The 27,598-nt window shown below is 35.2% G+C and overlaps 4 protein-coding genes across 7 annotated transcripts in view; 1 reads left to right on the forward strand and 3 right to left on the reverse strand.

Annotated features, from left to right (window-relative positions):
- LOC129880840 (ATP synthase subunit delta', mitochondrial-like) overlaps positions 1-9,103 on the reverse strand; it is a 57,661-nt gene extending 48,558 nt beyond the window's left edge. Inside the window, exons 1-2 of one of the 2 annotated variants that reach the window (XM_055955064.1) lie at positions 8,706-9,101; positions 447-1,030 (exon numbers count right to left, since the gene is read on the reverse strand). In XM_055955064.1, the coding sequence (XP_055811039.1) occupies positions 686-1,030; positions 8,706-8,963 (603 nt within the window). In that variant the 5' untranslated portion in view covers positions 8,964-9,101 and the 3' untranslated portion in view covers positions 447-685. Of the gene's footprint in view, positions 1-446; positions 1,031-8,705 lie in introns of those variants that run through there. The other variant, XM_055955065.1, reaches the window with a different exon arrangement.
- Positions 9,104-15,333: 6,230 nt separating this feature from the next.
- On the reverse strand, positions 15,334-20,229 carry LOC129880843 (translocase of chloroplast 34, chloroplastic-like). 2 transcript variants are annotated; one of them, XM_055955069.1, is made up of 8 exons: positions 20,072-20,229; positions 18,053-18,157; positions 17,758-17,865; positions 17,542-17,666; positions 17,141-17,405; positions 16,086-16,154; positions 15,715-15,876; positions 15,334-15,617 (listed from the first exon to the last, which is right to left on the reverse strand). In XM_055955069.1, exons 2-8 carry the CDS (start codon positions 18,149-18,151, stop codon positions 15,540-15,542), a joined length of 906 nt encoding a protein of 301 aa, XP_055811044.1. In that variant the 5' UTR covers positions 18,152-18,157; positions 20,072-20,229; the 3' UTR covers positions 15,334-15,539. The 2 variants fall into 2 exon arrangements, with proteins under 2 accessions (XP_055811044.1, XP_055811043.1); XM_055955068.1 differs by having other exon boundaries at positions 18,053-18,193.
- Positions 20,230-21,105: 876 nt separating this feature from the next.
- On the forward strand, positions 21,106-24,319 carry LOC129880844 (uncharacterized). The gene is made up of 4 exons (XM_055955070.1): positions 21,106-21,722; positions 22,555-22,613; positions 22,911-22,967; positions 23,421-24,319. Exons 1-4 carry the CDS (start codon positions 21,258-21,260, stop codon positions 23,581-23,583), a joined length of 744 nt encoding a protein of 247 aa, XP_055811045.1. The 5' UTR covers positions 21,106-21,257; the 3' UTR covers positions 23,584-24,319.
- Positions 24,320-24,430: 111 nt separating this feature from the next.
- On the reverse strand, positions 24,431-27,222 carry LOC129880845 (uncharacterized). 2 transcript variants are annotated; one of them, XM_055955072.1, is made up of 4 exons: positions 27,024-27,222; positions 25,995-26,070; positions 25,720-25,846; positions 24,431-24,832 (listed from the first exon to the last, which is right to left on the reverse strand). In XM_055955072.1, exons 1-4 carry the CDS (start codon positions 27,105-27,107, stop codon positions 24,658-24,660), a joined length of 462 nt encoding a protein of 153 aa, XP_055811047.1. In that variant the 5' UTR covers positions 27,108-27,222; the 3' UTR covers positions 24,431-24,657. The 2 variants fall into 2 exon arrangements, with proteins under 2 accessions (XP_055811047.1, XP_055811046.1); XM_055955071.1 differs by having other exon boundaries at positions 26,991-27,219.
- Between the last annotated feature and the right edge of the window lie 376 nt (positions 27,223-27,598).

Here is a 27,598-nt window from a genome sequence, read left to right on the forward strand (position 1 = left end):
GATTTGGTGCTTTACGCAACGATAGGAGACTCTTAAAAATGGTGTTACCACTAATAGAAAAAGAAAAGGAAATCAGTAAACAAAGGCCTCTTTTGACCTTCAAGTTCACATTGGACGTAGGCAATACTGCTAATTGCTAGTCTTCAACGATAGCATCATGAGTTCTTATTTACAAGGCAAAACTTGGTTCACGTAACATCAACTCAAGCTAAAATGTTTTTTTTTTATATTTCTCAAGCCTACAAAAAGGTATATAACTATATATTGTAAATGAAATGCTGTTCAAGGCAATGATTCAAGTAATGCTGCGTTCTGAAACAGCTATTAAATGTATGTAAACCAAGGACTACGAAAAGCTCTGTAACGGCAACTACAGAGACATGGAGTGAGAACTGGAAACCCACACAAAAAGTGCACCCCAAGCTAGAAATTAGGGAGCATGAGAATACAGGATAATTCTTTTTGAACAATCTATTCTCATTACTGCAGTTTAGCGTAAAGCTTATATAGCAGCAAATAAGATATATAAAGAAACCTTGTCCGAAGCATTTATTCAAGTAATGCAGGACTTAAAATAGAAATCAGCAGCAGCAGCAGCTTATGCAAAAAGGATGAAGTAGTTTATCAATCAGACACAAAGGAAAACAGAAAGTTCACCAAGGACAAAGATTGTATTGCTGTTTGCTTAACCAGTGAGGGCAGCATTAAGGGCGCTGTGTACATCAACTCCTATTTGGGCTTCAGCTTTTTCTACATCGGTTGATGCCGTGCTTAGCTTCTGAGTGGACTCAGTGAGGCCCTTTTGAACCAAATTGGGGTCGATGCGATCAAGTGGTACAGCTTCAATAGCAATTATATCCGCAAAAGAATTTGCATGAACAAATGCAAATCCACCACTCACAAAGTACTTGTTCACATCGTTGCCCTCGTGAACTGATAAGATACCAGGCTTCAGCTCAGCAATTGTCGCTACATGCCCAGGTAAAACACCCATCTGTCCTGTTGTTGCAGGGATTATAACCATGTCAACCTGGATATAATGCAAAATGGAGGAGCAGCTTGAATCAGATTTTCAGAGCCATTTGATGCACATTCATCATAAGCATACTATTAAACCTCACACAAGTATTCCCACATAATTGACAAATGTTGAAACATTGAGCTAGAAAATGTTTCTCTGGTTTATTAATAGTCAGCATACAATGTAAACTTAATGAGACTACAGTAAGAAACTGAAATAAATCAGCAGTTTGTGGAGCACCCTCGGAAATTAACAAAATTTTAATAATGACAAGTTTGTCAAAAGACAACAAACTCCACACTGATCAGATTCTTGAGAAATTCAATACCAATTGAACTGCTATATTAAGGTTGTTGTGTTATTGCCTTGTAGCATAAACTGATCATTTAAACCAAGCAAATCCAAATTTAAATATACAAATTGAAGAGCATATTATTAGTTGTTTTTCCCACAACAATGACTGCTAAGTGCTAACTAATTCACTCCTAGAAAAGAAGATTTCATAAGGATTTCTGCATGAAATTACTACTCCCTCCGTCCCAAAATAAGTGTCACTTTAGCTTATTCATACTTATTAAGAAAAATAATAAATAGAAGGTATAGTTTACTAAATTACCCCTATTTATTAGATGTTTCTTGAGAATTGAGCACGATTAAAAAGTAGTTCTTTAGTACTAGGTATACTTGGAAAAAACATACTAATTTTTGTCTTAAGTTCCTAAGGTGACATTTATTTTGGGACAAATGTTTATTGCTAAAGCGACACTTATTTTGGGACGGAGGGAGTATTTAGCAAGAATAACAGCCTGTTTGGATGGGCTTTTAGCTTTTGGCTTATCTTTGTCTTTTTGGCTTAAAAACGAGGGCTTAAAAACACTTTTTTATTTTGCCCAAAAACTTCAAAAGTGCTTAAAAGCTATTTTAGCTTAAAACACTTAAAATAAGTCAATCCAAACAAGCTCTAAGATGCAAAAGGCTTCAGTTTGAAAAAACCTTCATGAAGCTTAGATTTGATTCACTTGTCACTGCCAACAAAAATTCCTTTGATTCAATTGATCCCTTAGGAAACGGTATAAAAACAACATCCAGAGTGGGTACTCCTATTGTCCCACTTGACCTACTTGACATTTTAGAGTGTCTCCCAAAATGTAAATTATAAATACACCCCATCTCCTATACTCAAACTAGTAAGAGTAGTTTTATTTGTTGTGTGGTCACCCATTTAAAAGCTTAAATTGTTAGAATGGTTGCACTTTGATTTATTTAATTACATCTTCAACAAACTTATGCATGCGGGCCTGATTCTTTTTGATGAGCCAAGCACATCGAGATATTTTTTACGACAGTGATACTTGAACATAGAACCTCTAACTACTCTGATGTAATATTGAGGTGTGTGATCACCATCTAAAAACTTAGGGGTCGTTTGGTATGAAGGATAACACCAAATAGTCTCGGGATTAAATTATAGTGTCAATTAATTTGTTGTTTGGTTGGCAAGTCCAGGATAACTTGTCCCGGAATTAATAATTAGTACCGGAATAAGTATCCTCCTCTTGGGTGGAATAGTAATCCTGAGATAACTTATCTCGAGATAAAATAGGGGAAATGACAAAAATATCTCTGTAAACCCTTTTTATACATCCCTTTTCACATTCAACGTATATTCATATTATTTTTAATACCATGTATCCCACTTGTGCGATTTCACTAGGTATGTTGTTGTCGTTTTTGTTTTAATACCATGTATAATAACATTCACAATCTTTACTACTTATTTTTATGATAATTCTTCATATTTTTCTATTAAGAAATTACACTATATAAATATAATTTTTATTTATTAATTTATTTGATTAATTCTTATGTTTATTTATATTTCTCCACTACTAAATTACATATTATATATTCTTTTAGTATATTCTTTTAGTCACTAGAAAGCTTGTATTTTATATATCAATTAAAATGAAAATTTTAATATTTTACAATTTAAGAGTGATATGTGCTTAAATGAAGAGATTAAAATAATAAATCATCTATTACTTTAACAAATTTAAGATGGAAGTTCTAGTTTTAAGCAAAATAAGATATAAGTTTTATTTTTAAAATACAAATGGTACCATCATGGGAATGCACACACAAAAATATTTGTAATCTCCTTTATTTTTCTTCTCTACCATCATGCACCATTGTTGTTAAACAAAATTCCAATTCCAGCAGCAGCATCCTCTTCCTCCTCATCACCCTATGAGAGGCTGGTGCTTATCCTTCTTGCTCTTCTCCTCCTAAGAGTCACCCACCCTACACCTTTTTATTGAAGGTAAGATTTTAAAAACCAAAAACCAGCACTAAACTAGTTTTGTACAGAGCACTAAAGGTAAGAAAAAAAGCAAAAGTATATCCCTTTTCGAATCTTGCAGGCATTCTATGAGTTGTAACACAGATTCTGTCTCATTTAAAAGTATTATTTTACAAAACAAAAGACGCAGATGAATGTATATCTTCCAAGTGGAATTGGAATTGGATTTGGCTTTAAAATATCTTAATCAAGGATTGTAAAAGTTGCCTTATTGAATAGGCAATATGAGCTATTCAAGATGAATGAAGGAGAACCGCTTCAAGAGATGTTTAATAGATTCTGATATCACCAATATTCCACCCAATAAACTTTCTTTTGCTTGTCACCTTTCTTTTCCAACATCTTAAAATGTCTGCAGCAGTGTCAGGCATTGCCCAACAAGGGCATAAAAAATGGAAAAACGTGTCATAGCTAGTATGTTACTTGACAGTGTAGAAACAAATGAATGAGTTTCTGGTTGTTCTTCACATAAGTAACATCAAACAGCAGCAAATGTCTTCTTTTAAGGTTGCTCCATGTTAAACAAGCTTCCTTAGCAAAAATCCATGGAAACAAGCCACCCTATCTTGTAAGGCGCTTTTGTCTACAGTAGTTGCTTCCGATAACATGATCTAATTTATTGATCTTTTCTTGTCAGCATCCTGTAGCAAGAATAAACTGTACAACAGCTTTTGTTTTGTATTATCCAATCTCCATAGTAACTTGTCTTCACTACTAGAGAAAACCTTGCGAAGAAACCAGTGAACTATAGATTCAGCTACTGGGTTCATCACCCAGTCATTCAAATTTCCTCTATATGTTATGTTCCAAGCTTCATTTGTTCTACAATCTTCCAAAAAAACTTCAGTTAACTACACCTATCTGAAAAGATCTTGAAACTGTTACTTCAAAGGCTCATGCCCAATAAGATCATCCTACCATCACCTACTTTGAAACTAATTTTCTCCAAAACTATAGGCTGCACGGATCTTTTTTTAATCAGTACGCAAGAATCTTATACTCTTTTAGATTGCCACCACCCCATGAGTGGTTCTAGCTTTCTTGGCACACCAGTAGCCATCTATCTCATAGTAAAAACTTAAAATTTATTTGGATTAGTTTTTAAGTCTGATTACATGGATGAAACTTACATCCAGCTTCATTTTGGTTGAACAATTTATTTGACTTTATACATTAAATAAGTCAATTTCATTAGTTTCAAGGTGAAGACCTACTTCTTTCGGACATCCAAACTCAAGCACGTATTCAACAACATGACATGTAAGTCAAATCATAGGCCAATGAAACAATACCACATGCTCAAATGATATGGCATGACAAGTCAACATAAAGACCAATCAAAGGCGGCTAAGTGTACAAATAACATGGCTCAACCAATAAAATACAATACTATTACATAGCTTTTGTGATAGATTTGATGATTCAAGCCAACCAATCAAATTGAAGAATTTATCACGAACTAACTTCTTGTGCAACTATAAATAGGAGTCCTCTTAAAGCCAAAGAAATTTGAAAATACATCAACCAAGCCAAGGGAAAGCTGGAGGAGCTCTAAAGAAAAGCATTCAAAATCTTCTTCTACATCCGCAATCTTAGTCAGAGATAAATCCAACAAAGTTCAAGTCAAGATTTCGAGCAGGCGTTTTCAAATCTGTTGTTCATGAAAGTTAATCTTAAATCCTAGTTTGTGGTAGATCTCGTCCTTCCCACAATAAGCCAAGATCCCTTGAATCAATGTTCGTGAGAAGAATCAGAAGAGCTGTAATTTGTAGATCCAGTACTATCCTAGAGATTGTAGCTCGTATCGTCTCTATATAATACTAAATATTGTAATCTGTAACCTTTTCTTGCCTTGAATATTTTGAATTTGTGTTCAACACAAATTTTTGGCATGCCTGGTGGGACAAATTTCTTTTTCCTTTTTTTCTTTTGATGCTTACTTAAGAATGTTGAAAGAGTTTCCCATCCCAGCTTATGGCAAAGTGGTACATGGCATGTTTCGACCTATCCAATCTTTAACAAAAGATGTAAATTGTATGTCTGACATTTCAACTAGTAACAGACAAGTATGTTGAGCATCCATTTCTTGCATTAGCGAATCAGTGTATGAAATGTCCTCTTCTCGCGACTCAGAAAAAAAAGTACACAAGGCATCTGATCCTTCGATATTTGATGGAAAAGTATGTGAGCATCACATTAATCAAGATTTGGCAAAGAAATACGTCAATGGAACAACCTTCGCTTGCAACTTGACAATAAAGTGCATGCGCATGGAGCACCATTTTAGCATGGCTTGACGAAGGAAAATATGGAGCACTCCATTCTTCAAACATTCACCAAGAAGTCGTGAAGGGTTCCATATTTCAAGCTTTGAGGTGAGATGTGCAGAAGTACATAGCATGTCCCTTATTCAAGCTTTCAAGGAAAAAGTACACAAAGCACTCTCTTCTTGAAGCTTGACGGAGAAGTATATAACTGTCTCCTCCATAGGACTTGCCAAGAGACACTTAGGCACCGTTTGATATGGGGATAAGGGATAATAATATTAAGATAAAATATAGGATTATTTTATCCAGCGTCTGATTAGAGGCATTAATTAGTTCCGAAATTATTTATCCCACTATTTGTACTAAATGATGGGATTAGTTATCTCATATCAATGGTGGGACAACTAATCTCAAGGGATAATCCCATCCGTGGGATAACAATATAAAGAGGCGATATGAGTTATGATTCCTAGAATGTCACTAGATCTACAAATGATGTTCTTTGATCTTTTACTCTAGAAAAAAGATTCAAAGGCTTTTGGCTTCTCTTGACTATAACTTTGTTGTTGGATTTGATCACGGATGAAAAGGCATGTTCTTATTTGGAACTTATGTGGCTTTCATTCAGCTTGCTTGATGCATATTTGTTTTTTTTGGCCTTGTGGAGACCCTATTTATAGTTGTAGGACAAAGGAATTTTTGACGAGTAAAATCTTTTTTCTTCAATTTGATTGGTTCAAATGAGTCATCAAACCTATCACAAATGTTATGTGATAAGATTGTATTTGATTGGATGAACCATGTTATCTGAACACTTGGCATTCTTTGATTAATCTTTATGTTGACTTGTCATGCCACATCACTTGCACACTTGGCATTATTTTATTGGCATGTGACTTGATTGGAATGTCATGTCATTAGATACATGCATGAGCTTGGTTCTCCACGTGAAGTGGACACTGAGCTTAAAACTAATAAATTGAACTTATTTAATTTGTAAAGCCCAAATTAAGTGTTCAATCCAAAGATTAAGTTAGACTTAATCCACATATTTGGACTTAAATAATCAAGGTAGACTTATAGCAATATTTCACAAACTTAAGAATGAGCCCATTTGTATGGACTAGTATCCGATCTAGCCAAGTAGACAAGCTTCTGAAAGTCAGGATTCCTTTATTTATTGGCCAACTAAATGGATAGACACTTTAAACTTAGCTTATTTTTTGGCCAACTAGATGAACATAGCCTCAAATTTGGATCCAACTGCTAGTTTGATATTTAAACTTAACCTGTGACAAACTAGACGATTCAACTTGACATGGGTATGTCTCGTGGACACCTAGTGCAAACATGGCAGAATGTTAGTAATTCACCCAAATTTGAGTGTGTGAACCTTTAAAGTTTGTGTTTTACTTCTTTTTTTTGTTCTTGTACATTTCTCTAGCATGCCTCTTTTTCAAATTGAATCCCCATAGCCACTTCATTAATAAACCCTTAGATCTTTCATATACAATCCTCAATTTTTCTTATTCTTGATGAGTGTGTTCCATTTGACCAAGTTAAAGGACTTCCATTTATTATTACGTTGCCATAAGAAATCTCCTCACTTTATTAATTATCTTTGGCAAAGGAAACAAGGAAATCACATAAGTTAGTAAATAATTTAGCACACTGTTAAGTGTTAACTACTAATCTTCCCCAAAGGATATGTATGATTTCTTCCGGCTTTCAAGCCACTTTTCATATCTTTCCAACCCTCTTCGCTATATCCCTTCAACTTTGTGCCTAGAACCTAAAGGAGACCCAAATGCATAGTGGGCAAAGTATCAGACAACCGAGAATTCCAACAAAACTAGCATTGTTTGGCACCTTATTGACCGATAACAGGTTTCTCTTCCATTTAATATGAAGATCATAGTTTGCTTCAAAAACCACTAGAATCAATTGTAAATGACTTAATTGATCTTCTACATCATCACAAAGGGCGAGAGTATCATCCGCATACTATAGGTGAGAGACTTTTCAAGTGGCTTAATTGATCTTCTACATAATCACAAAGGGCGAGGGTATCCGCATACTATAGGTGAGAGACTTTTATACTACATTAGTTGTTTGTTACACTGAATCCCCGTAACCATCCACTTATGTTGTCCACTCTCAACATTCTGCTGAAACTTTCCATCACTAAAATGAATAGGGAGAGGAAATTGGAATCTCCTTGTTTCAGGCCTCTTTAACCAAAATGAATTCTATTTATGATTATAGAGCACTTAACAATGCTCACATAAAAATTCACCCAGCTAATCTACATGCTATCGAATCCCATTTCCTTAAGCATATTGGTAATAACACTCTAATTATAGCCTTCTCAATTTTTAACTTATAAGGACTCCCGGTGTTTTCCCTTATTGTCTTGTGTCTAGGCACTCATTGGCTATTACTTATTGGTGCAACATCCATGTTTCGCCTTCCCCTTATAAATCCATATGTGCATTATCAACCAGCATGTACACCAGGACACCACCTTTTTGAGTCTCTCTGTTGATATCTTTGAGATAATCTCGTAGATGCTCCCAATCAAACTTATAGGCCAGAAATCCCTAAAACTCCACAGCTTCAATCTTCTTGGGAGTTGAGAGCCTTAAGGCTATGAAGGTGGCATTGAACCTCTTTCCAAACCTCTCTTGCTTCAACATCAACGATGGAGTTGGAATCCATCTAAATTTAAGCATGCAAAATCACATTTTTGTACACTTTATGAACTAGAAATCAGTTGAATCTAGATGGAGTATAGTACTCCTTTAATCTATTTAATACTACACTATCACCATTGGAAAGCCCAAACAGCTCTTCTTTTCACTCCAATCTTTTCAAACATTTTCTACATATTTGTAATTTTCAAATCACTAAAATTCTATAAATCCAAATCCAAATTCAAATCGAAAATCAGATGCTTTACCGTCATTCCTCAAGGACTAGTACAGCTCCGATGTTGAGAACGCGTATCACATATCATAAATCACGAAATTCAAAAGGAAGAGTTTACTGTCCATATTACCTCTTTACCAGAGAGTTCAGAAGTATAAGGAAGGACAAAGTTGACAGTGAGCTTAGACGGAATCGACGATGGAGTAGCCGGTCTACGAGCCATGTATGCAGATGGAGTTTTCGGTGGATCCACATTGGGAATTGCTTTCTTCCAAGCTTCCGCAAAGTTGGAATCTACAACGTACTCCGCCTGCAGGTCGGTTGCAAATCGACGGCTCCACCTCATCGTGGTGGCTCTAGCTAGGAATCGAGAACCGTGTCGGAACATTGTTGGGCGAGATTACGCGACGGAGATCGACGGCGATTGTAGAAAGTTATCGGAGTTTAGCTGAAGCACGAGGGTTTGATGGAAGGGCTGACCTTTTGGATCCTATACCGGCCCAAATGCAAGGGAATTTCTAATATTATTTGTTATTTAAAATTTTAAGATAATTTTTTAAAAAAAATCTTCGTACTAATTATTCTTAAAAAATTTCAAACATTTCAATAAAGTAAATACTTAGTAATAAGATTATATCATGAAAAATAATAAAAATAAAATAATCAAAAAAATTCTCCTAATTAATATTTTCTTGAAAAATATGTAAAATGCAAATATATCAGATAATTTAAGACAAAGAAATTAATAAAAATTGATATTATTTCATCCTTTTTATGTGACTATTTTAGTTGGTATAGTGTTTAAGATGTTAATTTTGACTTATGTTAATAAGATAATTAGTGGGAAAAAAACTTCAACAACAACAACAATCCAGTGAAATTTCACAACGTGGAATTTGGAGAGGATAGAGTGTACGCAGACCTTACTCCTACCAAGATAGGACGGCTGTTTCCATGAAGATTTATTTTTATTTTCATAGAAATAGATTATGCCAAAATTTAAAAGTTGAATTGTTTATAATGAATTTAACTAAATTCATAAAAGTGGTAGGCTGGTAGCATAAAAATCGAATCAAGTCAAACATCATTGAACATTCCAAAATGGAAAAGATTGTTAAATAAAATTAAAGAATAATGTCAATACTTTTATATATGACGTCAATGCAAATTTATCTTTCTTTTGAGTTGTTTTTACATTAAAAAAAAGACAACTTGATGAACATATAAAAGTTGATGTATGTTATAAAATAAATTTATAACAAAATTAGTTGACAATTTATGAAGGAGAGGGTAAGCGAAAAGAAAGGAGAACAGAAAAGAGAGGAAAATTAGGTGTGTATTTTTCTTCTCCGTGTATGGCTATTTATAGCCTGAATGAGGAGAAGAGGGAGTAATTTTTTCTACGGTGGATCCCATAATGTGGACAGCAACTACTTCTAACACTCTCCCTTGGATGTCCATGCGTAAAAAAAAAATCTACTGAAAGAACAAATATACATAGTTATTCTGAACATCCATAGACGTTGTGCCTCGTTAAAGCCTTACTAGGAAAAATCCAGTGGAAAAAAACCTAATGAAGGAAAAAGAGTACACACATCTGGTAATACGCTTTGATTGCTGCCTCATTAAAAACCTTACCAGGAAAACTCAGTGGAACAAAACCATGATTAAGGGAAAAAGAGTACAGCGCATATTTTACTCCCTCTGATGAAAGCTTCATTTGATATTTTGGAGATGACGCATTCCAATCTTATATCTTAGCTTCTCAAAAGTTGACGTTGGTAATGTCTTTGTGAATAAATCTGCAAGATTATCACTCAAACGAACTTGTTGTACATCAATATCACCATTCTTTTGGAGATCATGTGTAAAGAATAATTTTGGTGAAATATGTTTCGTTTTGTCTCCTTTTATGAAGTCACCTTTCAATTGAGCTATGCACGCGGCATTGTCTTTAAATAAAATTGTGGGTACTTTTAACATCACTTTTCAGGCCACATCTTTCTTTGATGAACTATATCATTGATCTCAACCACACACATTCTCTACTTGCTTCATGAATTGCTATTATTTCAGCATGATTTGGAGAAGTAGCAACAATAGACTGTTTTGTAGATCGTCATGATATAGCAGTTCCTCCGTATGTAAATAGATAACCTATTTGAGATCGAGTTTTTTGTGGGTCTGATAAATAACCTACATCTGCATAACCAATAAGGTCTACACAACCTTTGTTAGTATACAACAAACCCATATCAATAGTACCCTTTAGGTATCGCAAAATATGTTTGATACCGTTCCAATGCATTCGCGTTAAGGATGAACTATACCTTGCCAGCAAATTAACAGAAAATGTTATATCAGGTCTAGTTGCATTAGCAAGATACATAAGTGCACCAATTGCACTGAGATATGGTACGTCAGGACCAAGAAGTTCTTTATCCTTTTCTAGAGGTCAAAATTGATCTTTTTCCACTTCAAGTGATCGAACAACCATTAGAGTACTTAATGGATGTGTTTAGTCCATGTAAAATTATTTTAAAAATTTCTCAGTGTAGGAAGATTGGTGGACAAAAACTCGTCTGCTAAATGTTCAATTTGCAGATTCGGACAAACTTTTGTCTTTCCGAGATTTTTCATCTCAAATTCTTTCTTTAGATATTCAATCGTCTTTTGGACCTCTTCAGGGGTTCCAATGAAATTTATGTCATCAACATAAACGATGAGTATAACAAACTCTGATTCCGTTTTCTTAATAAAAATACATGAAAAAATGACACCATTTATATAGTCTTTATTTATTAAGTACTCACTAAGGAGATTATACCACATGCGCCCTGATTATTTCAGACCATATAATGATCTTTGCAATTTTATTGAGTATATTTCTCGAGACTTATTACATGCTTCAGGTAATTTTAATCCTTCTCGGATTTTCATGTAAATTTCATTATCAAGTGAACCATAAAGGTAAGCTGTAACTACATCCACTAGATGTATTTCAAGATTTTTATGTACAACTAGACTGATGAGATATCGAAAAGTTATTACATCCATAACAAGTGAATATGTTTCTTCATAGTTGACCCCGGGTCTTTAAGAGAATCATTGTGCAACAAGGCGTGTCTTGTATCTTACAATTTCATTTCTCTCATTTCATTTTCGAACAAAAACCCATTTATAGCCAACTGGTTTCACATCTTCAGAGATTTGGACTACAGGTCCAAAAATCTCACGTTTAGCAAGTGAATCTAATTCAGATTGAATTGTCTTTTGTCATTCTTGTCAATCACATCTACGTCGACATTCTTCGACGAATTTAGACTCAAGACTTTCACTATCTTGCATGAGGTTAATTGCAACATTATATGCAAAAACATTATCCACCGTAATTTTTGATCGATCTAAATTTATCTCATCACCGGTAGAACTTATTAAAAGTTCTTCATTAACTTGAGTCTCGGGCTTACTGATTTCTTCAGGAATATCAGGATTACTCAAATTTTAACCTTCTTCAGGAGGTTCTTTCGTAGTATCATCTTTATTATTTCTCACGTTTCTCTTTCTAGGACTTTTATCCTTTGAACCCAATGATTTACCACGCTTGAGGTGTGTTTGGGATTCAGAAGCTATGATACTAGTAGATGGTCCTTTGGGGACATCAATTCGGATAGACACATTCACTGCAAGGATATGTGACTTAGTTATCCGTTGCAAATCAGTAAATACATTTGGCATTTGATTTACTATTTTCTGTAAGTGGATGCTCTTTTGGACCTCCTGCTCACATGTGCGGGTACGTGGATCAAAATGAGATAGTGATGAAACTTTTCACGTAATTTCTCTTTTGGATTTCTTTTTATCTCCCCCTAATTGCGAAAAAGTTGTTTCATCAAACCTACAATCTGCAAATCGAGCAGTATATAAGTCTCCTGTCAACGATTCAAGGTAGCGAATTATAAAGGGTGAGTCAAACCCAACATAGATACCCAACCTTCGTTGAGGGTCCATTTTTGTACGTTGTGGTGGTGCTACAGGCATATATACCGCACAACCAAAAATTTGTAGATGGGCTATATTTGGCTCGTGACCAAATACTAATTGTGACGGAGAATATTTATTATAATGTGTCGGTCTGAGGCGTACAAGTGCTGCTGCATGTAAGATAGCATGACCCCAAACAATAATTGACAATTTTATTTTCATTAGCAGAGGTCTGGCTATCAATTGTAGGCGCTTAATAAATGACTCTGCAAGGCCATTTTGAGTATGAACATAAGCAACATGATGTTTAATTTTATCCCAATCGATAAGCAATAATTATCAAAAGCTTGGGATATAAATTCTCCAGCATTATCAAGGCGAATAACCTTAATTGGATAATCTGAAAATTGTGCCCTTAATCTTATTATTTGTGCCAATAACTTCGCAAACGCCAGGTTGCGAGATGATAAAAGGCACACATGAGACCATCTAGATGATGCATCTATTAGGACCATAAAATATCTAAACAATCCACTAGGTGGATGAATAGGTCCACATATATCTCCATGTATACGCTCTAAAAAGTCAGAAGATTCAATGCCAATCTTCAGGGTCGATGGTCTGGCAATTAATTTGCCTTGATGACAAGCAGCACATGAAAATTCATCATTCGTAAGAATCTTCTGGTTCTTTAACGGATGTCCAGTTGAATTTTCAAGGATTCGTCTCATCATTATTGATTCAGGATGACCTATTCGATCATCCCATAGCATAAATGTATTTAGATCAGTAAACTTTTGGTTTACGATCAGATGTGCTTCAATTGCACTAATTTTTGCATAATATAGGCCAAACGACAAAATTGGTAATTTTTCCAAAATATATTTCTGGCCTGGGACACTCTTGGTTATACCAAGGTATTCAATATTCATTTCATTTAGTGTCTCAACATGATATCCATTTCTGCGAATATCTTTAAAATTTAACAAGTTTCTTGGGAATTTAGAAGAGAATAGTGCATCTTTTATATTAATTTTTGTCCCTTTAGGCAGAATTATAGTAGCTCTTTCGGAGCCTTCAATCATTTTTGAATAACAGAAATTGTAGTAACATTTGCCTTTTTTTCTAAACAAGTTGGAAAAATATTTCTCGTCTTTAAAAATTGCATGAGTTGTTCCACTATCAATTACACAAATATCCTCGTAATTGATCATTGATCCAAATAAAATTTGAGGGATATCCATATTTTTCTTCAAAAGGAAATAAAGTAAATATTATAATTCAAACATAGTCCATTACACAAATTTTATTTATTTACACGGATAAAAAAGATATAAACATATCATTTAGTACTGACAAATAAAGAGAAAATTATTTAAATATTATTAGGCTTATCAATATTCATATTATCTTCTGGAAAATTAAAGAAATCAGCTACATCCAGATGCATAGAATCAATATTATCTTCAGAGATAAAGTTTGTCTCTGGATTATTTTTTGCCCTCTTTAATGATACCTGATATAGCTGAACCAGACGTTTTGACGATCGGCAAGTCCGCAATCAGTGCCCCACACCTCCATATCTATGACATATGCTTTCTGAATTTTTTTTGGGTAAAGCTTCTAGCTTTTCACTCTTCTTTTTGTATTGCTGATTATTTCTCGGTGTCAGCCGAGCATCATGATTATAATTTCTTCTTTGACCACGACCACGACTGGGGTCATGACCTCTTTCTCGTTGATTACAATTTGTTTGATTCACTTCAGGGAGTGGCAAAGAACCAACAGGTCGACTATCATGATTTTTCATTAGCAACTCGTTGTGGCGTTCAGCAATAAGAAGGTGAGAAAGTAATTCAGAATATTTTTTAAAATCATTTTCACGATATTGCTGCTGCAGGAGCATATTTGCGGGTGGAAAAGTGTAGTATCTTTTTTCCAGTTTATCTTACTCAGTGATTTCTTCTCCACATAAATTTAACTAAACTATAATTCTGAATAAGGCAGAACTATATTCAGTTATATTTTTAAAATCCATTAATCTTAGATTTAACCAATCATGATGTGCTTGTGGGAGCATGACCAACTTCAGGTGGTCATATTTTTTTTTTAAGTTTTTCCACAATTTAAGGAGATCTTTTAATGCGAGATATTGTAATTTTAGCCCCTCGTCAAGATGATAGCGAAGAAAAATCATGGCTTTGGCACGGTCTTGATTATATGCTATATTGTCATCTTTGATGGTGTCTGCCAGACCCATCGATTCTAGATGAATTTCGGCATCAAGTACTCATGATGAATAACTTTTTCCAAAAATATCAAGAGCAACAAATTCTAGTTTTGAAATATTAGACATTTTAAGAAAATAAAATCTTACCCCTTTTATTACCTTCTAAAAATATAGCTCAAAGCGACGGAGACTCGTGCTGATAACATGTTATAAAATAAATTTATAACAAAATTAGTTGACAATTTATGAAGGAGAGAGTACGCGAAAAGAAAGGAGAATAGAAAAAAGAGGAAAATTGGGTGTGTATTTTTCTTCTCCGTGTATGGCTATTTATAGCCTGAATGAGGAGAAGAGATAAGGAAGAGGGAGTAATTTTTCCTACAGGGGTCCCATAATGTGGACAGCCACTACTTCTAACAATGTGGGTTTTTATCTCCTTGTAAAATTCCCTTGCCCCTTCCATATGTGAGGGCAAGAAAAGGAAAAGTAGAACTTTGAGCATAAAAAATATTCTTTGCATATTTATATTTTATAAGATGCAAGATACCAAGAAGAAATAGAAATTCATTTGGTGCATACAACTAATATCGCTGACTACAACTGCTAAAATATTAACAAAAACACTTAACTGCTACGATATTACCAAAAATGAATAAAACTGATGACAAGGAAAATTCGAAGTACTACAGAGAACCAGAAGGGAAATTAAGTTTGTTGTTGGATTAACAAGGCTCATCCAGATGAGTTTGCTTACGCCCATGAAGGTCTGTTCTCTCTCGCAATATCATTCTTGATCCACTTCTGGATCCTTTTCACAATAAACAAATACTGCCAGAGATACAAAGCCAGGGGAGGGAGGGAGGGAATGTTAGTCAAGACAAGAATCACGTGTTTATTAAGGAGATGACTTAAACTGAAAGCTCACCTGGAATGTTGCGATAAGAGGAATCAGCAATTGGCCCTTATTGTTGGGATTTGGTCCTTCGATCAATTTTTGATCAACCAAGATACCCTTGCTTTCAGTTATGACAACTTCGGTAATAGTTTGGAGTAACCTGGGTATCCAAGCAGTTCCATTCGGCACAATCTGTTGAACAATGCATACCATGTTAAAACAACAACAATGTACCCAGTGTAATCACACAAGTAGGTCTGAGGAGGATAGAGTATACGCAGACCTTACCCCTACCTTTGTGGGGTAGAGAGGTTGTCTCCAATAGACCCTCGGATGCATACCATGTTAACAAACATAATATATAAGAAAAACTTAAGAAGCCAATGCCACACATATCTAACCTTTTCGTCAAGTTCATTCTTGTTACATCTCCCACTGTTCTCAACGCAAACAACAGGAATTGAAGAAGCCTAAAACCAACGAAAGTGTGATAAGTAAAATGAAGGATACTTCTATTAATAGCATCATCAAAAAACAAAACAAGAAGAAGATATAAACATTGTTCCAAGTAGGGTGCTAAGCAAGATGGCATGTTTGCCAGCTGACTGCTCTACTACATCCTCTCTCTCACTAAAACAAACAGTAAAAAAGAAGGCAAAAGATAGCTTTTCACCACTATCATGGTTCCTCTGGTGGCTTCTGAAACTGAAGTTCACGTTATCTTTGCAAATGCAAGTTTATACAATATGTATCTAACACACACACAACACACTGAAAGTCAAAACTTAAACTAGGGTATGCACAGTACACTTTTCCAGAGTGTTTAACAATCCAGTATAGAGACCAAGGTGCTATTCTTGGAGGGGAAAAAACCAATACTAATGATCCATCACCACTCACGGACGCACACACACAAAAGGATGCCACACACATACCATAGGAACACGATGTGCAAAGGTGGAGACGTGATGAGTTCAGAAGATATCATGTAGCAAAGTTGAATGAAACACGAACAAAAAGATGGAATAAGCTCTGGATAATCTGCATAGCTGCTTAACCAGCAGCACCAACTGATATGTAAACATTTTAAATAGACAAATCTTCTCTCGATCTTATTCGTGTTCAATTGAGTTATGCAGCTCTATTGGCACAGAAAGGAAGTAAGTGGAGTGAAATGAAGTGAGATTATCCTAATATGGGGGCCAGGAACAGGGATCTTCGAGTGAAGGGAACTCAAGAGAGGCTCCAGTATCCATATACCATTCCCTTTAACCTGACTAGATAAACTCCAGCTGTTCTTTTGCAAACAGAAACCAATAGAGCACAAAAATGTAAGGTAGATACCAAATGCAATTATGTTGTGCCAAAGAAAATTAGACTCAGGAAAGTGGAACAAGATAGTAAGAACCCTCAAAATCTGCTTCAAGCAAGGAAGAAAGTAGTGATTCTGACACACCTTAATGTCTTGTTTCCTAATTCGAGCTCCCAGGCGAACAATTTTTGAAAGAGCCTCTGATCTTCTCGAAGTGAACTCGTCATGACTCAATCCATCAGGAGGGGAGACTTGAGCATGTGTGAGGACCACAAGTCCTCTATGCCATATTTCCTTGCCGAAACTATCTGTTATGGCCTTCACAATCTGCCTATCCAAATTGTCCACCCTATATGTATCAAGACGATCCACATAAAGCAAAACATCAATTGTTTTGTTCAGGAGGAACCTGCTTGGATCCAGTTACCAAAAGAATTCATTAGTTAGACAGAAGGTGTGTTGAGAGTCAGACAAAGGACCAGACATACCTACCTGACAACTGGAGTAAGAGAAGTTCCGAAATATTTCAGCATGTAAATACTTACCTCTTTATGAGATCAAGAGCCTGGTCATTGACATATCCTCCTTCAACCAGCCCGGGCGTGTCGATAATGTTCAATGTAAATTCTGCCCATGAACGTGAAACCATCACTGGTCTTGGAGTTTCTGACTGAAAAAACAAGAAACCTTATTTCAATGTCCCAAACAGCAAGAAAGCATCTAAGGTTTCATTTTCAACTAAATTCTGTAGCAATATGTACCTGAAATGCACTGACAGCAACTGCTCTTTCCCCTAAAATTGAGTTAACAGTAGAAGATTTTCCAACACCACCTTTCCCCATTACTAGGACTGTCAATGTACTTGCACTCTACAGCAATTGAATATAAAGTAATTGAAAAACATAAAATTTCGATTGCAGAAGGATAATCCACACGTCAGCAGAATAATTGCGCATAAGTCGCATCTGGACTAGAAATAAAAAACATAGATTCAACTGTTCACTCCAGAAAAGAAAGATAGAAATTAGCATATCGGGTAACGAGAAAGACTCTAACCTCCTGCTTCAATTTACTTATCAATTCAAGTAACTTTGATTGAGTGGCCGAAGGAAACTGCTGAAATCCGACCCATTCTCTTATCACCTGAGATGCCATTGATAGCTAGCATGCGAAACAATTCCAGGTTACAACTAAAATCTGATGAAATTAAAGAAGGTACAGTAAGAAGACATGTAGATTGAGCCAAGGAATATCTAAATTAGGGAAATAACTCCAATCAAAAATAAAACCAACCAACTTCGCCTCAATTCCAAACTATTGGGATCCTCATACGAATCCTCTACTTCTAGGCCACTCTAGTTAGACATAATCATTCCAATACCACATAATTTGCCTAGTCGATTGAACAAAGAAGCATCTAAATGTTTTTGATAATCGTGGTGTCTGGGCCAGCTTGCACACACTTTGATTAATTCCACTAGGTACTTGCTACCTCCCACCAGCACATATAAAGGAACAACTAAAGTTAGGGAACTAACTCCAATCAAAAACAAAAAACTAATCTACTATGCTCAATCCCAAACTTGTTGGGGTCCTAATATGATCCTCTACTTTTTGTCTCTTTATTTAGACACATATTGATATCATTCTAACCTTAAATAATTTGCTTATTACCACAAATTATTGTTCCCGAAAACTCACATTTAACCTACTGACATACAAGTCACTAACTAAACTAAACCTTAGTCCCAATAAGTTAGTACAACCTATATGAACCAGTCAAGCATGCAACAAGAATAACTAGGTTTCAGCCCCAAGAAGGTCTGTTCGGCTATATGATTCCCACTTTTTCATATAAACTCATTTTATATAATAATCATAGGTTTGATTTCTAAGTTAAACTATAATCATTATATCAGAAAGTCACCTTTCATTTTTATTCCAACTTTCTTCAACAAAGAAAGTGACTTTACGAGAATATAATTATTAGTTGAGTGACCATCTGAAAATCAACTCCATCATCATACTAAATAAAACAAAAATAAACAACAAATAACAAGAATTTATTCATTTTTATTGATAATCGTGGTGTCCCAGCCAACTTGTGCCAACTCCATTATCGTACTAAATAAAAAATAATTAAACAATAACAAGATTTCATTTTATTTATAACCACAGTATTCAAGCCAGCTTGTGCCAACTCCATCATCGTACTGAATAAAAAAAATTAACAAGATTTCATTTTATTTTATAACTATAATCCCCCGATGTCTGATGTTTGTTATTATCTATTACTTCCACTACTTTCTCTACTTTGATTGCTCTATCTTATTTGGGTTGCTTTCGATACTTGCTTTTCCATAGCGCTTTGAACTTCTTATTCTTCTCTGACTTTTTTTTTGATTTTACTGAGCCGAAGGTCTTTCGAAAACAACCGTCCTACCTTGGTAGGAGTCAGGTCTGCGTACACTTTACCCTCCCCAGACCCCACGTTGTGGGATTTCACTGGGTCGTTGTTGTTGTTGTTGCAGTGTCCGAGCCAAATTACACAAAATACTTGTCACCTCCAACCAATAATATATATAACTCTGTCTACCTAGAGGATGCCTACCACCTACCACCAACAACACATATCATATAACTTTGTTCTACTTAGGAGATACCTACAATCTCCTACCAACTACAATCTCCTACCAACAATAGATATCAGATGATTTTGTCCACCATTATTAGGACATATAGAAAGAAAGCACCTGATATTTTTATCAACCTGACATCTCGTAGTTCTTAACCCACTCCATTGACCACTAGACCACGTCCGTGTGGATGCACAAATAACGAGAATTAGCTCTAGATACACCTAAAATGTTAGTCTTGTGGGATACCATGAAAACAAGTAAAGCTGCAACAAATTACAGGACCCCTTTAAGCAAACTCCTCACCCTAAATCATTAGCAGTACTATATTTAACGAAACATGAGTAATTACAAAATGTTGTGATACAGAAAAGAACAAGAATAAGATAAAATGAAATTTGGGGGATAAAAATGAAAAGCTTTAGAGATCTGAACTCACCAATAGGATTAGGAAAATAGCTATTTGTTTGGGAGTCGGTGTTCTCAGTGTAGTTGTGAATGAAGGGTTTAAGGAAAGAGACTGCTCTACGACGGCCTTATCATTTTCATGTATTGGACCTGTCGTTAGACCCCTACCCACTCCCTTAAGGTGCCACTTTTTTCTCTTTTATCAATCCCCATTAGGTGCACCAACACTTTTAACTTATCAAATAATTATTTAAATATTTTTAAAATTTATATGTCATACAGCATCGTTATAAAACATAATAAGGATGAATTGAAATATTTGATTGTCGATTGATATCAAATTAAAGTGTCAAAATGTGTACTCTCATAATTAAAACTAAATTTAAAATTATTTGTTCATGTATTATATTTTTTAAATTATCATATTTGTGGAGACAAACCAAACAAATGAATGGCCATACCTAAGTATTGGATAGAGTTATTCAAAATCAAACCGAAATTGATAATTTAAATAAAAAAAAGTTATTAATTTTTCGATAATAGATTATTGATTTATCGATAATGATTTTGATTTTTTTTGTTATCCGGTTATCTGTTCTTAACGATTTGAGAAAATTTTTTTAACTGATTAATTGATAACATGACAGTGGATTAATAAATCATATTTATACCATTCAATATATAAAGTTCTTGACTTATGGTTTACTTTTATACTTTTATTTTCGGTTGTCCCAAACTCTCAGTTATTATACAATGTGAGTGTTTGTTTTTGAACAAAATGCAATCCGTCAACTCATGTGCACGATTCATTTGATTTGTTAACTTATTTTTGAGTGATTTTCAATAAATAAAAAAGTGTGTCAAATTTTAATAGTTAAATCAATAATCGATCAAATAGCGATCAATAATTGATAAATTGTTAGCTGATAATCCAATATCTTAATAATTTTATAACAGTCTAACATGTCTATAAATCAATAAATAGATAAACTTCAAAATCAAATCGAACCAATCAATATGCCTAGTATTTGAGGACTTAATTGTCAACAAACTTGAAGGAGGAGGAGGAGGAGATTTTGGATGATGTTAAAAACTGCAAGGGAGTAACGTATTTTCTCTAGTTACCGAAGTTTCACGGTAGGTAGTTGAAATTATCCAAAGGCCAAAATAGATAAAAGGGTAGAAAAGGAAGACAAAAACAAAAAATACAAAAAAGCATGGCAGTTGCAGCCGCCGTGCACGGCGGTTATCTTCCCTCCAAATTCCGCCGCTTCACTCAGCCAACATTCTCTCAAATCAGACCAACGCCGCCACCGCCGCCAATATTCATCTCCACAAACCCTAACGATGTAAACCCAATTCACGTTAGAGACCTCTATTCTGTATGCAACCACTCTTGCCACCGTTTTCCGAAACTGAACTCAGAAGGTAGAGTTGAGCCGGTGGATATCGACAAGCTCAGAAAAGCTTTACTTCATAGCTACGTCGTCGTTTCTGTGTTTACAAGACCCGAATTTGTATCCGATTTGGCGCCGGGTCGGGTATCCGGGTCGGGTGTAACGGGTATTGGTGGAGATTGGATCGGAAAGGTGGTGCCTGTGACGCCGGGAAATGGAGAATTGGTTGGTTTCGGACGTGCTGTTTCTGATTCCGGTTTGACTGCTGCAATTTATGATGTTATGGTAAAATTAAAAGTTGATACACAATTGTGTTTTTTTTTTCTTTTTATGTGAATTGGTTGAATTTTTTGCTTGTAGTTTAATAAAAAGAACGTCTTTATGTGGAATATGATTGTTTTATCGGAAAAGGGTCAAAAATGTGTTTGAACTATGAGAAATACAACAAAAACGAACTCAGTTAGGGGTCATTTGGTTGGTAGAGTGTATTAAAAGAAATAATGCATGCATTAGCTTTGTGTAGCAGTAGTACCTTGTTTGGTAAACTTTTTCAGTCATGGTACACCCTATTGTGTATTGATTAGTGTATTACTAATATATGAAAATTCACGATATTAATGCAGGGAGATTTAATGCATGCATTAGCATGGTTAAAGTCTCATTGCCCTCGGAACATTTTTTACATTTTTCTACCATATTTGTGGAGGGTATTTTGTAAATAATTTTTTTTTAAAAAATTATGCAATGCATTACTAATACACTCTATTAAGCATTATTCTTATACACCCTACCAAACGACCCCTTAATGTATTGTCTAGATACATAAACAATAATCATATTTAGGTCAATTAAGATTAAACAATAAGCATATCTGCTCCTTGTTTGGAGTGTACTTGGGGATGTTTCAAGGTTCACTGCAAAAGTAGCAATAATTAAGTACATTTGAGATTCTTGATTAAATATTATCTTGTAAGGAAATTAAAAAAAAAGAGATCTTTTCAATGTGGGATTTGTCTAACATTTCCCATTTACCTCTTTTTGTACATATATAATCTGATACCATGGGATATTTGTAATCTATGGAGTATTCATGTGATTGTGCTTCAGTAATTTGCAGGTCATCCCTTCACTACGAAAAAGAGGCATTGGCAGGAAGATAGTTCAAAGGATACTAAGGTTGCCATGTTGTCTTCTTTTCGTTATATTCTTATAAGCACATACAGGCAGAGGCTGATACAACCTATAAGTTCTTTACATATAATGTTTTGAAATTTTATAGTGGAACATTAACCCCTCTCTCACTCCCCACCCGAAAAAGGAAAAAAAAAACAATCTCGCTCCATCTTCAGTCTAGCCATGGTTATTGAAGCTTATTTGGCTGTTTACAAGCTAGATTTTGTAGATGTATAATGCTTTTACGAGTTCTCCTTTGACCTTCTTGCTCGATGTTCATAAAGCTCAATTTGCTGGCAGGATTCTTGTGAGCAGAGACATATATGACATAGCAGCTCTCTGTTCTGATCAACAGAAGTGAGTTCATTACTTTTCAGGCAATAAAACTTTACTTGTTGGCAGTTTTTTGTTTGTTCCTTTCCTTAAAATTTGTTATGCTGAAATAAGATGCTTTGCCTTTTGACTCATCCAAGCAACCACTAGAATGGACTAAGAGATATTTGTGTTGATCTAATCATTAGTTTCTTTTTGGCATGCTCTTTATGTCTTTGTTGCGTGAATATATGTTAGCTAACAATTCTGGCATACAACGCAGACATCCTTGTGAAACTGATCCTTGAAACTTTAAACTAAAACTATTTAGCTCAAGAGTGAATTGATTAAAATTCCTAATAGACATTCTTCCATGTTGGAGCTTTTTATCTGATAAATTGTCATATAAGTTCATGTATAATCAAGAAAATTTCCCTTCTGTTATTTTGAAGGAGAAACTTCTATGCTTGTAACTTTTTTTACCATATATTCCCCTAGGCCGTTTTTCAGAGCATGCGGATTTGGAGATGATGTACTAGCATCTACTACAATGATGTATACTAGGTCTGCTTCTACCCACTCAGACGGTGAGCAGATGGTAAAATGTGCTGGTAGAAAGCTTTTGCTGGTTCCATCACTAAGATGGGACCTTAAAATATAATCTCTATTTTCGTGATCAAATAATGCCAACAGAGCTGAAATTTCTTCATGTAACTTCCACGAGACTTCACAACTGCAATTGTCACTGGAATGTTGTATATCAGTTTCTTTTGGGGAGCTTCCTTGTCCTCCCTCGTTTTGTGTTATTATTAGGAATTTATCATTTAAAATATCTGAAGGAAAACATCATAAAGGCCGTGAAGGCAAAACATTAAGATTGTCTTCTACCCAAGAGGGCCAAGACAAAGTTGGACAGAAGAAAGGGTGGAGAAGCTAAAGCTGGAAGGTCATGCATGCTTATATCTGTCATTTTTCAGATGTTATCAATGTGTACAGTGAAGGGGAGCCTTGGAGTAACTGGTAAAGTTGCTGCCATGTGACCAGGAGGTCACGGGTTCAAGCCTTGGAAACAGCCTCTGGCAGAAATGCAAGGCAAGGCTGCGTACAATAGACCCTTGTGGTCAGGCCCTTCCCCGGACCCCGCGCATAGCGGGAGCTTTAGTGCACCGGGCTGCCCTTTTTTATCAATGTGTACAGTAAAATCTCTATTCTTAGGTGTACTATGGAGTATTATTGTAATTGCAGTACAAACATTGAAATCGACCATACTTGTGTATAATTTCATGTACAGACGCCCCCACTTTGTGGGATTACACTAGGTATGTTGTTGATTTCATGCACGGACACAGTTCCAAGGATGAAGTTTTATTCTATAAAGAGCTTAACATCTTCCTTCATGCGCAAGTGGATACAATACTTGACTATTGATCGGTCTTTCCTATGTGCTAATGCACATCACATCACGAGTTAATTTCAAACAGAAAAACGCGCAACCTTCATAGTTGAGATATGTATGAGAAGCAGACTGTTATTTTCAAGATGAAGTAAACAAAAGATCATACATAGCATATTAGGAAACAAAAACTGCAAAAATCAAAACGAATTTACAAATTGCTTGGCATATCAACAATCTTCTTACAGATTCCAAAATTTTAATAGCGCCTTCAAACACAACAATGTTTTCACTCTTAGTCGTTTTATCCACAAAAAGAAGGTATCAATTATAATGCCATGATCAAGAATCAGTATCTGAATCAGATTCCGTCTCCAGCTGAAAAGGATTTACTCTGTTTGTATTGGCTTCTAGTGGAGGAAGTCCATCATCATCACTTGAGTCTTCATTCTCTTCGATTTGTGACACTAGATCTTGCTTTGAGCTCTCTACTGCTATGGATTTGAAGATCTCCGGCCTGCGTAAGAAAGTTTACTGAGCATTAAGCTATTTAAAAATAGTAAGTTCTCTTCATCCTTTTTCTTTTTCTTTTTGGGGTGTTGCAGGGGAGGGGGAGTGAGAACACTAAGCAGTGGTATGACCTTCCAAAAGAGCATATTGTCTTCAAAGACAAGACTCTTTTGCATATATAAAAACTAGGGACTGTCAAGTATGGTCGTACTTGTATCTGGACTCCCGAGAGCCTTTGTGTTGTAATCCGAATGACAACTACTATAACATAACGAACTGAATGGCTTGGTGAAAAAAAGTTCAATATCACCCAAAAAGATGGATGTGAACATACACATTCAAAATTAATTGGATTCTAAAGCTCATGTTTCAGTGAAATAGAGAGTCTATGGAAGAAACAAAACATTGCTTCAAATCAGCAAAATCTGAGTTTTTTCCCAGGTCTGCACATCAATGATCAACAACAACATACCCAGTGTAATCTCACAAGTGAAAATTGGGGAGGATGGTGTATACAGACCTTACCCCTATCTTTGTGGGGTAGAGAGGTTGTTTCCGATAGACCCTGAGTTCAAATCAATGATCCACAATAACATACCCAGTGTGATCCTACAAGTGAAGTCTAGGGAGGGTTGTGTATACAGACCTTACCCCTACCTTTGTGGGGTAGAGAGGTTGTTTGCGATAGACCCTAAGCTCAAATCAATGATCAATCTTTAAAATTCAATATGTGATCAGAAGGTAAGATTAAAAATAGCACTCTCGGAGCAGCTCTTTGAAGTCATTTTTAAAAGAGACCGTGTTAGCAAGACCATTTCATTCTGATCTAAAGAGCAAATATTAAACCAAAAATGAAGGGTGGAAGAAACAGTTCTTTGAATATTAGGTTCTCACCATTCTGCAGACTTCTGAAGCACGCGAACTTGTTCATAATAGAGTACTTTCGTAACAACACATCCTACTTTTCTGCCTGATTCAACAGCTTCCTCTCGCCCGCTCTCATCAACCACAACAAAGTTGCCTATTCATTTAGTTGAAAATAAAATAAAATAGTGAACTGAGAAAACTACTTCACATCATCCACACATATTGAATGACAAAAATGAGCAACACTAAATCAACACATAGATGAATAAATTCCCAAATTCTAGAGGATTATATGTTCAAACCTCGTTTTATCCACATGCTCTTCTGGAATTTAGCTGGAAATATTGCTAAGGAATTTTCACCTTTAGCGTCCATTACCTTCACAATAAGAAAAAATTGAATTTTGAGAACAAGAAGCTCATACCCGTATAAAATATGAAATCTTAAACAGATATCAAAGAGTGAAAGCGATCTGACAATAGAAAAAACTGAAATTTGAGACAAAATGGCTCAAACCCAAATCAAAATAATGCATCGTAAAGCAGATATTAAAGAAAGAACATGAATTTACAATAGGAAAAATTGAATATTAAGACCGGAAAGCTCATACCCAGATTTTAAAAAATGACTTCTTCACAGATACCAAAGAATGAACACGAACTTACAGTAGAATATATTGGAACTCTAAACCAGAAATCTCAAACCAAAATCAAAACAATGCACTGTAACACAGATTTAAAGAAAGAACATGAATTTACCCATGGAAAAATTGAATCTTGAGACCGGAAAGCTTAACAACAAAACAATGTAATCCCTCAAGTGGGGTCTAAGGAGGGTGGTTTGTACGAACCCTTACCCTACCTTGTGAAAGTGGAGAGATTATCTCCAATAGACCCTCGGGTTGAGTAAGTGAAATCATACAAGTGGGGTCGAAATAGGGTATAGTGTACGCAGACCTTACCACTGCCTCACTCGAGTGAGCATATCCAAAATCAAGCATGTAAAGCAGGCCCGGAAAGCTCAAACCCAGATTTAAAAAAAAATGAATTCTTAAACAGATACTTAAGAATGAACTCAAACATACAGTAGTATATACTGAAAATCTAGACCGAAAATCTCAAAGCCAAATCACAATGATGCATTATAACGTAGATATCAAAGAAGAACACGAGCTTTTAAAATAGGGAAAAATTGAATCTTGAGACCAGAAAGCTCGTACCCAGATCAAAAAAATGATTTGTAAAACAGATAATCAAAGAAATAAGAAGAATTTTTACAATGAATTATTTTTTTCATACTTGAATAAGATTGGAACCTCGAAGGTCCACAACCTGCATAACGCTTTGACCTAGTTCAAGGGTAAAATTCTCTTCCTCAATAGCCCTTTTCAAATTCTTCCTCCCTCCTCCTCTCATGGCTACCTTCAATTGAAATTTCCCCTTTTTAGCCTTCTTCTTCTTCTTCCCCAAATTGAAACCACTCTGTAAACCCTAAAACCCTTAGCTTCAAATTGATCTTCTTTTAACCAATTAGTTTGCGATTAATGTACTTATAAATGATTAAATGACCAGAATACCCTCGAAGCCTTTAATCCAATTTTTATTTTTATTTTTAAAAATAAATTAATCGTGTTGTTTGGGTCCATTTTTGCACACTTTAACTAATTTCACGTGAATATTTGTCACCTCCTGCCGGCACCGGCGACTGTTATCAGGTAACTATGTTCATACCTCAACTAATCCCAATGGATGTCTGTTACCTCTCACCATCAACCAAATACTAGAAAATTTTATCCACCAAAATTAGGACAAATGAAAGAAATCATATAGTATTTTTATTTTTTTTAGCATTTGAACTTAAGATTTCATGGTTCTCAATCCATGTCATTACTCATTAATCACAGAGC

The sequence above is a fragment of the Solanum dulcamara genome, chromosome 2 (assembly GCF_947179165.1).
Source record: "Solanum dulcamara chromosome 2, daSolDulc1.2, whole genome shotgun sequence".
Taxonomy (NCBI): Eukaryota; Viridiplantae; Streptophyta; class Magnoliopsida; order Solanales; family Solanaceae; genus Solanum; species Solanum dulcamara.